We start from the raw sequence: 14652 nt of genomic DNA, 5'->3' as shown, positions 1-14652 counted from the left end.
CACAAAAGTCCCCAGTTTGAAATTCAGATCATCACTGAACAAGAACCTTAATCTCACTATACCCCCATTTGCCACCCATGTTTGCTCAATTCCCTACCCTGGATTCAGTAACATAAAGTAATATCTGTTATTTAGTAATTTTCAACTGATGACTTGGTATTTATGAACAGAAAGGAACACTACACAGATTTTGACCCTTTAATATTTATTGTGTATGTTGTATTTGAGAAAACCAAGAAAGCTTTTTTAAGGAACAACATAGAACATTTTCCAGTTGTTTAAAGCGTTATTGCCTGAGTCTATAGATCGGTTAAACAGAAGCAAACTTTAAACCGAATTGTTGACGATATTCAAATTTTTACTAATACAACTGAATCCAAAGCATATCTGTCTAAAGAACCAAAAAATAAAAAAACAATTCATGAAGCTTTCTAATGAAGTTAACTAATGGAAAACTTCAAACTCCATGTGTCTTAATATTTCAGCTCATTCATAACAAAACAAATGATCCCCAAATCTGTTTTTTTTCACTCAAAAACATCACAGTCATGTAAGGACATGTTGGGATCTATGGCAGAACATAGTAAAACATATTCTCTCGAATTTGTTTGCATAGACAGTGTTAAAAAATTTTCCTTTACATGTAATAGACTTAAATATCATCCCTTATACCAACATATAAATTAAACAAATGTACAGACATTCTGTTAAACGAAACGACAAACAACACTGGATCTATAGAAAGACATTCTTGTGGCTTTAACATTTAAATCATAAAATATAAATCTGTAATGCATAAAAAAGCACTTTGAGACAGTTACCTATCTGCATCTTGTACCATGTTTTATATATACAATATAATTAGTTAGTATTCTTATCACAGTTGGGCAAATAATTAAATTTTGCTGAAGTATAAGTTATGTATTAATGTTTCTAACTTTAACTCTGGCGTCTCCTGGTTAACAGAACAGAGCTGATATGCCTAAGGTGTCTTACCCATTTTATGTGCACAAACCCCTTCAGATCAAACTAATAAAGACATAAATAAGAAGAAATTCATACTGAAACATATTTATGAAGTGCTGTGGCTTCCACTGAAACCTTTAATTTTGGTACTAGTGTTTTCTGGGCAACATTTCTGTCTCACTTCACTTATTGAATTTGGGTTCAAAGCAAGGCTGAATAATCTGTCGGTCTAATCATCATGGTAGTGGACTTCAGCGAGTATCCTGATCCTTTCCAGTAGTACCATTTGATCCCGTTAAAGCGATTGGAGTTCTGGCCGTTCTGATAATAAATCCCGTTCAGATTGGATGGACCACAGGCATCAAACCACCAGCCTAAAAGAAAAAAAGGCATTGATAAAAAAAGGTTGACGGCTGAACAGAACATGTGTTTGGCCTTTTATTAAAACAGTATCTGGGTTTAGGGTTAGAAGCTACTGCTGTGATTTAAGGAGTAGTTAAGAAGATTTCTACAAAGGGTTTCTAAAAAAGGCTGTAAGCAGTTAACAACTGACCTATAATATATAACTCTTACCTTTTTCATTTAAATCCACACTTTTTGGGCCTAAAGGCCAAAGCTGGCGGCTGCTCCAGAAAAATAAATACAGGAGCCTTCTAGTACTTATAGTATCTTCAAACAACCCCAATCTCTAAATTGCTGTAGCAATTTTTTCTGGCACTAGTTTGTGAATGTTCTAGACTTAGACAAACTTTATTGTAATTTTGTATACACAGAGTGTATAAAAAACTAAATTTCTTTTATACAGCTTTCCAACAGTGAATGAGCAGCAGCTTAGCAGTGCAAAGGAACATTTCAATTCATAAAGTGCAGCAGTGATCAGATGTACACAGTGTGGGGGAGATATGGTGCAAAAAGGCATTGATATGGATGGTTAAGACCAATGCAAAATACATAAATAGATATGGTGCAAAACGCAGTAAAAATATTGGTGTTGAATTCTATTTTGAAGATTCACCATGTAGTGCAAGTATAATGCTATCAATGCCATGCAGAGTCTTGATTTGTTGCATTGATTTAGATAAAATAATAATTATTATTTCCACATATAATCAATATTTCCACAAAATAACATAAGCCACCTCTCCCCATCTGGGTGCCGCCTATTTCATGATGCCTCCTATTATACTGCTTCTGGCAATTAGGCTCGTCAAGGTACAAGACCTCTCACAGTTGAAAAATATGTTTTGTTACTCAGACACTGTCACAAAATGACAGTCTGGCTTGCCCGGCTAACTGAAACATGCATGAATAAAATGAAATTCCACTTTAAAGATCAAGCTCTTTAAAGATTACTTATAGGCCACCATATATGAGGATTTTTTAATTTGAGGTGCTGTGCCTCCCTTAAAAAAAAAAAAAGGCCCTGTCCCCTGAAGATGAGTACCAGGTCAAAGCCAACCATATACTCAAAACGTTTCAGACTTTAAGCATGTTTTTTTTCCTTAAACATGCATGCTTACTAGGGCAATGGTGATGGACACCTTATCAATATCAATAGAAAATACATCCAATAGATTGTTCTACAATTTCCTTGAACTCTGATCATGAAACAAATGGCATTCTGGGGGATGTAGGTAGAGGAAAGGACTTAGCCTCTCGCAGCTAAACTAAGCGAGGTTGGTAGTAGGGCTGACCTCTTTTTAAAGGTTGGAAAATGCATTTAAATCGGGTTAGGCTTACAGTTTAAATTCTGCATATTGATATTGATATTTCTTAAAGTAGCTAAAACATAAATCCAATCTGTAATAATAAATATTGACTGATGTGAAAGGCTTATATTGGGATAAACTTTTAAGCCATATCCCACAGCCTTAATTCCACCTAATGCATGATCAAAAGTTACCTAAAAATGAAAAACATGGTACTAAATTAGATACAGGTTAACTGTGAATTTTGAAATAACTCATATTTTTAAGCTTTACAAAGTATTTCATTTAATAGTCAGCTTATAATGCTAAACTACATCAGAATTAGGTCCGTTTCTGTTTTTACCTAGAATTGAAGGAAAAAGAAGTGCTGAGTTTTTTGAGAAGGGTTATTTATTAATATTATTAATGCAAGTTGATTACTGGCGGCTCAACCAGCGGTCTGGTTATATCAGGCATGTGCAGTTTGATTATTATACACTTACTGATAGTGATGAGAAGCTTTCTACATAATCATATCCCTATTAAATCCACCCCTGCAAATCTTTTTCATCATCAGGCTTTTATCAGACTGTAATCATTGCGGGATTTTTCTGTAGCTCATACTGATGAGGTCTGCTATGACATTTCTATTGACAGTTCCAGAGAATATTCGTGTTTCTCCTCAGAACAATTGGTATGTGTCTGTTTCTAAAATGCACTTGTACCTTTAACAGAGAGCAGAGACCTGTTTGTTGAAGAAAACAAACATCATCATTAATGCTGAGGTGGAGGATATTACAATGGCATAACAATGTTTGATATGCAAGTTTACTTTTTTTATTCTATTTTTATCATGAACTTCACTTGGCAGACCTGGTTTCAGATAAAGACAATCGTCAAAAAGCAGAGTCACCTTTAAGGGGGAGGTTGAAGGGTTTTATTAGCTACCAGAGGAGAGAGGGAAAAGCTCTGTTCCCAGGCTGTTAATGTCAGCTATTGTCAGTGTTGAACTCCCCAATGAGCAGATCAGTGATTAAGTCTGAGCTAATTGTGCTCTTTGACACAGCCTCAAAAGTACACCGGCCCTTAAAATGTCCTTGAAGACTTTGGGGCTAGTGCCAGGTGTTGTGTTAGTGGGATTGTTTTCTTTATAAGTAGCTAACCCTTCCTAATAAAAACATTTTATATTTATATTTGGTGGCAGGATCATTCAGGAAGAAAAATAGTTTGAAAAGGAGATGTTTTTCTTACCTCCTGTTGTCAGCTGTGAACACTTGCATACACATTTGTCATTGTCTGCATCCTTTGTACTAAAATCACTTCCTGGCTGCCCAATGCTGCTTATTTTGCCTGCCGTTCCAGTGTAGCCTTTAAGGTGTATCCTGTAGAAAGAAGAAGAAAAAAAATGAAGGAACAGGAGGAGGAAGTCTGTGATTACTGTTCCTCAAAAGGCAAGACTTTGTCCACCTATATAGCTTTTTGTTTTCTTTAAATAATCTATCAAAAGCTATTAGTATCAGTATTACCAATTGTTTGTTTTTTTCCCCTCAGAATTTCATGAGCAGTTTTAATTCTATTAAAAATAATTTCTGCACGATTTCTTGTGGTTGAATTACCACCTTAAAGAGTTACATCAACTCAATAATGGGAGCGGTATATTATTTTTTATGGTTTAATTAATTTTTTTTTTCTTTTCACTGATGTATCCGAACACTTGTATTGGGTTGTGGAGTTTGTTGAAGAAGGGTCAGAAAGTTAGTAAGATATGGTTTCATTGAAAAAAGATACCATCAACACTATTGAAAAATAATATAGTCATCAATTTTGCAGCTGTGGATATCAAATGTTTTAGGAGTCATATGTTTTGCTTCTTTGATAAATTAAGTAAGAGAAAACAGAATGAACACCGACTAAATTTGGTAGAAGCTCCTATGTAGTTATTGTGAAAAATAATTTACTTTCCTGACTTTCTTTTCTCTTTTTAGAGTAATTGAGGTGTAACAAAGTGATGAATTAGCATGAACTATTCATTCCTTACAGAGGCTAGCCTTCTTTATTTGTGCTGCAATCCATGTTTCTTTGATAATGCAGGATGAGAAATGCAGAAATCAATAGGAACAATATTGTATACCCTTATACTACTAACCGGCTCATGTCTTTTTGTAGTGCTGCGAAGACTCTTCTGTGTGAACTTTATTTTTCTGTGTTGCTCAGTTTAGCATAAATTCATATTTAATGTAGTTTATCAAAATTATCCCCAGTGAAATTATGGATTTATGTGTCAATCATGACAAGGAAAGTAATTTCTTTAGAGTAATTGAAAAGCGTGATATTTTGTGCTTTACTCTTGGATTGTACTTTAGCCTCTTATTTTTAGCAATTATCTTTAGATAACAAAGACACTAATAGAAGGTTATGCATGAACAGAACCGTATTTTGCTTCAAGCTTAATTATTAAAAGATTTAAACTACTGGATCTAACCTGTAATTTTGTGCTTCGCCGTCCAGAGAGAACTGATCATATTGAGAGAAAGCCGAGTTTCCTTCCCAGTCGCTCAGCTTGATTCTTAATTTGTATGTTTTCTGACTTGTCAGTTTGGAGACAAATTCATTTCCCAGCCAGTATTCACCTGAAGGTTCTCCAAATCCCTGAAAAGACACAAAGGAAATGTGATTAAACTGTATGAAACCGCTGTGAGACCACAGCTTTGTTTCCTTTTTTCCTTCTAAAAAAAAAAAAAAACCAGCAAAGTTCCACTGCCTAGTTGTTTTCTGTGGGACAGATAGTCCTCTCCCACATCCAAACTGCTCTAGGAATATATTTCATCAGGAAAAATATAGGCTCTGATCTTCTCCAAGAATACAAGCTTTCAGTGTTAGAAAAAAGGGGGGATGACTCTGTAATGACTGCATTTAGGGACTATAGATCACATCAGTGTCTTGTTTGCCCATTTCTAAACCATTTGGAGTCATCAGTACTACCCGACTATGTGTGAGCTTCATTCATACTCTTTGATGATGGCATATCATAGGCACACACTGACTGGAATAATGAATACACTATGGATTAGCCGATTCCTTTAATCATGGCAAATACCTGACATTATTACGACTTCAAAACGCAGGGAGCCTGTTCTTATGCTCTCATGCAGAGATAGGTTCTTTGTTTTAAATAGCGTTCAGGAATCACACCAAATAGACTGTGCAGACTAAACCAAGTTAGGATAATGGTCCATGTCCCAGACTGAATCAGGCCCACTTGTATGTAGATTTGGGGTGAAAACTGTAGCCTAGGTTCTGGTTTTTCTAAGAAAAGAATTTCTTCTTGATTGCCTCTACCTTTTTGTACTCCTGCCACGTACGGTGAAAGTCAACATGACCCTCAAACCGTTTTTGTAGTACCGTCCAGCCGCCTCCTTCAGTCTCCATGTCGCAAAAAGCCTTCAGACACAAAGAAAACAAGATGTACTGTGATTGAAGGTTTAAAAAAAAAAAAAAATGCCACTGAAACTTGGAGCGTGATGCTTATTTCTAATGTGATGGTGCCACCTAGTTTGAGTTTAAACCAGAAACTGTTTAGGATGGAAATGTTTCCAAGGAGATATCAGATTTAGTTTAAGATTGCATATCATTATGAGAAACCTGTGAACATTATCCACCAACTTCCAAAACAGAATAGGTCTGTGAATGTTAGTTTATTTCTGCGTCTTTTTAGTTAAATGAATGAACTACAGATACGTTACCTTTACCTCTGTGGTGGTGTTGGGGATGGTGAGTGTGTAGACGCCACTTTTGGTGTTTCCTGACTTGTAGACAGCAGCACAGTCCATGTATATGGTTGGGGTGTCTTGCATCATGGCAGTCTTGGGTTCTACAGAACAAATCAGTTTTGTTAATTTATTAGAGCTTTGATGTGTACGATATTGTCCCCAACAAGATCTTTGCCGCTCACTGGCTGTTTTATCATTTACAAAAACATAGATTACTGAGAATGAGTGAAATGGGGAGAACTAAGTATGATACGTTTCAAGACATTATTATTATTACTAATGTCTGCTCAGGAATAAAGCTGTTTTTATAAGGAAATGTCTTGTCAAACGTCTGCCTGTATCTACGACCAGAGAGGAGGAGTGTGAAATATAAATGCAGAGGGTGATGACAGTTATGACTGATCAACGGGGCCTTGCATGTGATAGTCGGGTTAATATGGACAAATTTGGAATAGGAAGGTGGATTGTTTTGTAACATTTAGGGGTAATTTTAGAATTGTGTTTTACTGTTGAGAGGAAGCATGGTGAAGCACTAAGCAGCACTATAGAGCAAGGTAGACTCTGCTACAGTACAGAGGAATAGGGGGAATTCATGGTCGGGGATCTGAGCTTGTGGCGGACATGGGTTCTCTTATGACAGCGCTTAAAGATGTCTGTTTTGTGAAGATTGGGGTTCACTTTACTGTCAAGTGTGATTCTGGGAATCTTGAAGCGATGGGCGATTTTAATTCGTAGCAGCTGAAAGTGAATATAAGTAGTTTTTAAGGTTTGTTGTTAAAAACTGCAAGTACCAGAATATACAATCGGAATATTTTTTGCCGGCAGGCTTTAATATTTTACTGATTTAGATATATATAAACAATTTCTCCAGAGTTCATTAAAAAAATAGTGGAGTAATAATGACCATTCTCTCTTTTCCTTGTGTATAACAATCCATTCTCCTGGCTTTTTAAAAAGCTGTGAAGTTTAACCCCTTTATTTTCATTTATTTTTCATATGCAGAAAGTTCTACAGAAGCAATCTCAATCTTCTATCTATAAACCATTCATAGTCTTGAGATTTTATTGTACTCTGCAAGGACTAAAGACACCCTGTACCAGATTAAGGAAAGCAGCCCCAAACCATAACCGAGCCTCCTCCATGTCTTACGGTAGCGGCAGTGTTCTTTTCTTGATATGCTTAATTTTTTAATCTGTAAACATAGAGCTGATGTGCCTTGGGAAAAAAGTTAAGTTTTTGTCTCATCTGTCCAAAGGACATTCTCCCAATATTTTTTTGGGTCTGTCAACACATAGTTTGGCAAATTCATTCTCTTTAGAAGTTTTTTTGGGCTCTTTTGTTACCAGTCATATTATCTGTCTGATTTGTCATCAGTTTTAATCATGTAGCCACATCCCTGGACATTGGCCACAGTCCCATGCAATTCAAATTTCAGAATATGTGCAACTGTAGCACAGCAACGTTAAGCTGCTTGGAGATGGTCTTTTAGCCATTGCCTTTAACATCCTTGTCTATAATTTTTCTGCTAATCTCCTTAGACAACCCTTCCCCTTGCTTCCTCTGGTTCATGTTGAGTGTGGTACACACCATGTCACCAAACAGCACAGTGACTACTTGTAGCCCTATATATAGGATCCCTAGCTGATTACAGGATTGTAGACACCTGTGATGCTAATTTAGGGACAAAGCTTGATTGAACATATCCCTTTGGTCACGTTATTTTCAGTCTTTTCCAAGGATACTATTATTTTTGTACTGGCCGTTTAATGCCATTTTTATCTAAGCATGAACGAACGTTGATTATAGGGTAGCTACATCCTCAAAGCCACCCATATCTTCAGTCAGACAAATAAAAAGATGTTTGAAAAAAGAAAAAAACAGAGTAAATGAGGACCTTAGTTTATCTTAGCAGTATGAGAAGATGGTGCGAAGAGGGGTAAAGAAATGTTGACAAGTCCCTGTTGGAGAACTGTTGCTATTCTTTCCGAAAAATAAAAGAAGAATTTGTTTGAAGGTTTCACGCTTGTCTTTTATCTTGAGGAGTAATGCTATATATTTGCGGTACTTCAGTAAATGTGTGCTGTGAGGTTTTAAGATCCATACTTTTTCTGATGTAAACAGTACCTGCTGCTTAAAGTGCCAACGATGCCCTTCTGTTTGGACTCACCTGGAATAGAACCAGATGATAATGTCTGTATCAAGCTGTTCACTGTGTCCAACAGCTCCTGCTGTTGATGGTGTAAAGCAGAGTTGTTGGAAGAGACTTTAAGCAGCTGCTGCTCCAGTTCCCCGATGATGGATGTCTGTTTCAGTATTAAGGACTGAAGATGCTCCTTTTCTAATTGAAGTGTTTTCAGCTCTGCCTGCCTCTGCTGCTCAATCTCCACAACTTTTTTCTCTAGAAGACTAATTGAAAAGAAAACAAAAAACAAACGATAACTCTGGCTTTGAATAATCCAATTGGTAATTGTTGGTAATTGATTAAATGATTAAGCTTTTGATATAATTTCCTCACCTGTTTTTATCATTCAGTTTGCTGATTTCATTTGATTGGACTATGAGTTGTTTTTCCAACTTGTTGGTCGACAGGGAATTCTCAAGAAGTTGACGCTCTAGTCGAGTTGTATGATGAATTACCTAACACCAAAGTAACAAAACAGAAATTATGACATACATTTATCGTTTAGCTGAAAACTAGTTATTTAATTGTAATGAAACACGGATATATGTCAGGTTATTGTTAATAAACGGTAACCGTGACATGAAATCAACACATTTAGCTGTGTTTTCCATTTTTTTTAAATCAATTTAAACATAAATCCTGTTTGCACATGGAGATTAAACTGTAGGCTTTTGTAAAATGGAAAAGCTGCACAGGAAAGCACATCCATATTGCAATACTCCAGACATACCTGAACAAGGGCAAACCACTGAAACTACGCATATTTCCACACTCCGATGTATTGAACTAAACTCTGGGGTTGATGACCTTGCCACTAATTTCCCAGTTCGGAGGAACTGGACTCAGCAAAACGCAGGTTGTTTACATGGATCCTGGCTGTGTGTCTCCATTGGAGCTGTTGATGTCTTTGAACAGACGGATGTCTGATTGTGACAAACTGATAGACCCCTTCTCTGGGAATACGAGTGTGCTAATAACAGGAAATGCTGTACAGTTGGCTCACACAGGGTCATTGACGTGCAGCCACAATAATAAACTGACGTCTCATTGCCTGTTTTGCTCCATTGCTTATTTTTTAACATGCTGAAGCTATATTATTCACTGCAGTGTGACACAGAGAACCCTTAGGTGTGAGATTTTGCTTGCACAGAACAGGAAGGCTGAACAATTGCATGCTGTTTTACCTTTTGCATGTTATGTCCATGTGTTTTTTTTTTGGGGGGGGGGGATCAGAGCATAATGACCAGCCTCACCTGTGCTTCCACATTGGTGAGTTTTCTTGTTTGCTCAGCAGTTTGACTCAGCAGGTTTGTCCCAATCTCAATCATTGTAGCTGTGTGGTTGTGTACAGCAGCCTGATGGAGATAGAGCATGTCCTGCTTCATGCTGTCCTGTATGTAGTTCTCCAACTGAAACAGATTGGGGGGAAAATGTTAACAGGAGATCATTTCAAGGATTATTCATATTTTCTTACTACACGAGAGACGAGACCATGCATGTCTTCATACGTGCATAGAAGGATGAGTGATTAATCTGTTTTGTCAATCTTAATTGTTGTTTTGGAGATTAAATTTTTGGAAAATCTGGATTTTTTTTCCCCCACCAATGCACTCCTTTGTCTTGCATAGTTTAGAGTAACTTTAGTTCCTAATTTTTTTGTCCCAAGATGTCTTGTCATCATTGATAAACTTGCTTACTGTGTAATACCACTAGCTGCAAACATATATGGTGTGATACTTTCATTGCTTGTTTAACAGTTTGGATTTTGTTGTCCTTTAAATTAATGTTATCTCTTGAAGGGGATGATTGAAAATAAAGCTTTTTTTTTTTTTTTTTTACATTTTTGCATTATGAAACTTAAGGTTAAAAAATTGATTAATTGCAGTTGGTAAGAAATAAACCGAAGATTACATATTTAAACCATATTGCCCAACCCAATTACATCTTGTTTGCTGTGTTCTGATGTTTTAATTGAGAAAGAAGTTAAATTGGGGATAAGGGTTATTTTCAAAAGGTACTTTTGATCTGATAAATGTGTCTCAAAGGAAAATATTCAAATCTAATTGGATTTATCTTTACTTCTGGTAAAAGACTAAAGAAAACATCTGTGATTTTGTTTCTTCAATTTAAAGTCCCTCTGAATAGATAGCCTGCCCCTCCCCCATCTGTTGCTACCCTTTACCCCAGCTTCAAAGGTTTGTAGAACCAGTTGGATTTTTTTTTTAAACCCGTGGCTATGAAAGTGAATCCAGCTTTTTTGTTGATGAACAAATGTTTTCACACCTTTTAATGAGGCAGTTTATGCATCTTTTGTCAATATATATGTTTCCATATACCAAATAACAATATCTCATAACAGCCTATGTCTATTTTTAGGGATAAGAAATAGGCACCTCTAAAAGTGTTTCAAGTTTTGTATGCTGTTTGCTATATTCATCTAAAACATATTTTTTCTGTAACAGAACGGTTACTCAGTCATTACTATTTACAAATCTTCTGTTAACTAACATGTCTTTTAAGAAAAACTAGAACATTGTATAAGCAAAATTGGTTGATGACGAAATTTTAGGAGATTTTTTCCAATAATGTCTTAACACCTTCAGTGAGCTTCAATTTTTCCATTGTTTATTGAAAAGACAAAATGTTTCAAACTTCTCCTGTAACCATGATGAAAGTAAACATTTGGACCATTTTAAAGCAATTAATGTTGACGTAGCGACACACATTCTCATATTTGTTCTAATCTACCTGACAGAAAGGCCAGATTTAGACTGAAACTAATCATTAAGTTATTTCCTGCTGTGTGTTCCTGAGCAGCAATCAGGTCACACGACTCGTAAACAGGATGGAAGTGTTGAGTGAGGAGTTACATCCTTCATTACGGTCCCACTAAAAACCAACGTCAGTAGGACCCTCTGTCATCAACACCAAACTTACATAAGTTTTTCTTTTCATTTTCTCATCATTAAGTATGGCCAAAATATTTTTGCAAATAAAATCTTAATCTCAAGAGATTCTTCATGTGATTTTGTTTGTCTTTCTTTCTTTTTTTTTGTATATGGTTTGTTTATTTTCTGGGGTACAGACAGATGTGTGGAGCGTTATTATTTCAATTGAGGGCAGGACATCCGATTGACAGTTTGTGATCTAATCAGTTGTTTACTTCTAGTGCCTGAAAAGCGTCAGAGAGGAATGACGGAGTTCCTCAATCACAAGAGACTCTGACTTCTTTTGTTTTAGCTGTCATCTATTGAAGGAGAAAATAAACTCATCGAACAAATTAATTGACTGATTACCAATTATTTAAAATCAGAGTTTGTATGCTGCGTTCTGTGAAATCTTTGAAGCTATTTATGCTTCTCTTTCATCTCTCAATTGATTCATCCATCAGTGCAGTCTTCAAACAACAACAAAAAAAAAAACCCTAACAACCTAGTGAGCCACTTTTCCTGAATTAAGCCTGTTGTATCCTCCATTCATGCATCATTCAGTGCTCTTTGCTAACTTGTTCCTCCTTATAGTCTCTTTGCGCTGAAACATTTCCCATGCATTATGCCTATGGAAAGTTTATACTTTATTAGATTTTAAGCCTCATCCACTGCAGCCGTCTGACAGAGTATTCATACTTATCAGATGTTAAAAAAATTTCTCCCTTTTATTATTTTGGATGAAAATGGGCTTTTGTTTATTTGACATCTCATTCTAAACAGCTTTTTCATCAAATCTGTAACAAATGAGGAATAGATGTGTTCTATTAACTATTCCTCTTTAAACAGGCTGAGCCATCTTGCCTATTAATCTCAGAGTGAGGTTCTAGATGTTAAACGGGTAGGCCAGCTTATTTGAAAAATATGACTTTCCATAAAACTATGGCAATCTTTAGCCATTGTAGGTTATAGCTTCTGCACGTTTCGATTTATATAGTCCTCCAAATTAAAATATCTGTCGTCTGGCCTGTCTAGTTTATTTGTCTCTTATCCTTTGTAATGTGCATTAAACATTGACAACTTTATCCTGAGAGTGGTCATAATATGGAAAATATGTTTGCAATTAATGATGATAATAAATAGTAACTGATGTTTAAAAAAATAGAAAACTAACAGTATGATTAGGGCTTTTACTTCTTCCTTTAGGACTTATATCCTGTCCTTGATTCCATAATATCATTTAATATAAGTATATTGGGATATATAATTTAATGCAATTTAAGTCTGCATATCTAGTATCGATATCTAGTCTATGTTGTAAAGGGAAAAGTTTCATATTTGGAGAAATATTTGTGTTTGTATGGAGTGAGAGATTAAAAGCCTGATGAATTTTTGAAATACTTTAAATTGTCACTTTTGTTGTTATTGATAAATACCACTAAGTATTGGGATAGTGTTTAAGTCCTTAATGTCTCATCGCTAATGTGCAGATTTGTCACCAGGAAAGATGCAAAACTTATTCACCAGAACAAATGGAAACATGCTAATGGAACTTTAAACTGAACACCGTATCAGTCCAAAGTTATCTTCTTGGAAATGGTATTCTATGAAATATGCCCCCAATGTGCCTAAGAGTTTGCTTTGACATGTGAAGCAACACTTGAGGTTGTATGAGCAAGTTGTTCTGTCTGATGGTTCTCAGGGGATGGAGTGGGCTCAAACCTATTTTTAAATAGATTTATTTATTTTTTCACATGTGGTTAATTTGTTTATTACTAACCATTAGCCTCTTTCTGAAAATGTATATATTTTTTTATTTTTATAAGGAATACCTCAATAGACAGAGACAGGACTGCCTCTTGAACATTGGTACTTAGGTTGAATCTTAATCCCTCACGAAGTCTTTATACTCTTTTCATTTTGCCTGAAAGAAAAGGACAAACCTGTCTAAAATGTGGTAAAGTTGATCGTAATCTTTTAAGGCCTCTTAGAAAGAGTTTGTCCTTTATAACAAAGCGTAGGTGCTGGCATTGGAAATGTTACCTCTCAATAAACCACACAAAAAAAATAACTTTTCTCTCAAACAGCATGCTGTTTCTTGAATTAACACACAGGCCTTATTATTTTTCCTTCTAAATGAGATTGATACTTAACTTTTATAAGGTATTATAACAGTTTTACCTTAAGCAGCCACTGCGTGTTGTTCTCCATTCCCATTTGCAGTTGCTCCAGTCTCTGAACCGACTCATCGTCCATAGTTCCATCCTTTTGATCAGGATAGTTGTAGGTGCTTTGGCAGTTCTCTTGCTCAGGCAACAAAAAGGTGTAGCTACAAAGGCCGTTTTGGATCTGATACTGCCTCTTGCCAAAAGCACCGTATTGGATTCCCAGACCAAAGCAAAAACTTAAAATGATTAAGTCCATATAAACCATCTTCATTACTCTTTGCTTAGATGTTTAGACAGATGGAATTTCAGTTTTCTCTAGTCTTCTCTTTTTAGAGGTCCTTCCCTTGCTGCATCCAAGTATAAAGACTCTCTGAAGTTTCTGTAGACTCCTTTTTAAATCTCTCTTTGGTAGGTGGAGAGAAAGCAATCAGGAATTCTAGGTAGCGAGTCCTTAGGTCAGTGGTGCCGAACTGCATGTGCTCGCCTTTCATCAGTCCTCCAACCACTTGCCAAAGTGGTCTAAACACTAACTGTGAATTTAAACCACACCTCCCACCCCCCCTTTACTGTGACCAGTCAGTGTGAAAACATGTCAAGTGTAGATTCCTTTCAGTACTCACTAAGCAACACACAGAAGCAGATGCACAGACTACACATCCTCCGGTATATCCTCTACAGATCACACGTGGTTTTTTTCAGGACGCTGCTGTCCACGCTCAGCGCAGTCTTTGATGGCGTCTTCCCATTCATTGAAAATCCGGCTTACATCACAAATACCAGACGCTTGAATGGGAGATTCAACGGAAGGGCATTTATTTCCTCTTATTGCTTCCTTTTACCTTATAAGAGGTTTCATCTATTTTATCCTGTACACTTGGCCTGTTTAATTATAAATGTAAACTACCAAACTAATTCAATCAAGCTAACTAAGTAAAAACTAAGTTTAAAAAA

General features: G+C 36.1%; 2 protein-coding genes across 2 annotated transcripts in view; one reads left to right on the top strand and one right to left on the bottom strand.

Annotated features, from left to right (window-relative positions):
• The window catches only part of mcph1 (microcephalin 1), a 39711-nt gene that overhangs the window by 13581 nt on the left and 11478 nt on the right, over positions 1 to 14652 (top strand). The window lies entirely within an intron of this gene.
• angpt2 (angiopoietin 2) lies at positions 203 to 14549 on the bottom strand. The gene is made up of 9 exons (XM_015374524.1): positions 13715 to 14549; positions 9860 to 10015; positions 8940 to 9061; positions 8592 to 8830; positions 6398 to 6525; positions 5994 to 6095; positions 5137 to 5303; positions 3906 to 4036; positions 203 to 1340 (listed from the first exon to the last, which is right to left on the bottom strand). Exons 1-9 carry the CDS (start codon positions 13970 to 13972, stop codon positions 1168 to 1170), a joined length of 1476 nt encoding a protein of 491 aa, XP_015230010.1. The 5' UTR covers positions 13973 to 14549; the 3' UTR covers positions 203 to 1167.

The sequence above is a fragment of the Cyprinodon variegatus genome, unplaced genomic scaffold (genome assembly GCF_000732505.1).
Source record: "Cyprinodon variegatus isolate N-32 unplaced genomic scaffold, C_variegatus-1.0 Scaffold104, whole genome shotgun sequence".
Taxonomy (NCBI): domain Eukaryota; kingdom Metazoa; phylum Chordata; class Actinopteri; order Cyprinodontiformes; family Cyprinodontidae; genus Cyprinodon; species Cyprinodon variegatus.
The sequence above is the reverse complement of the archived record's forward strand: the minus strand, read 5'-3'. Positions and strand labels throughout refer to the sequence as shown.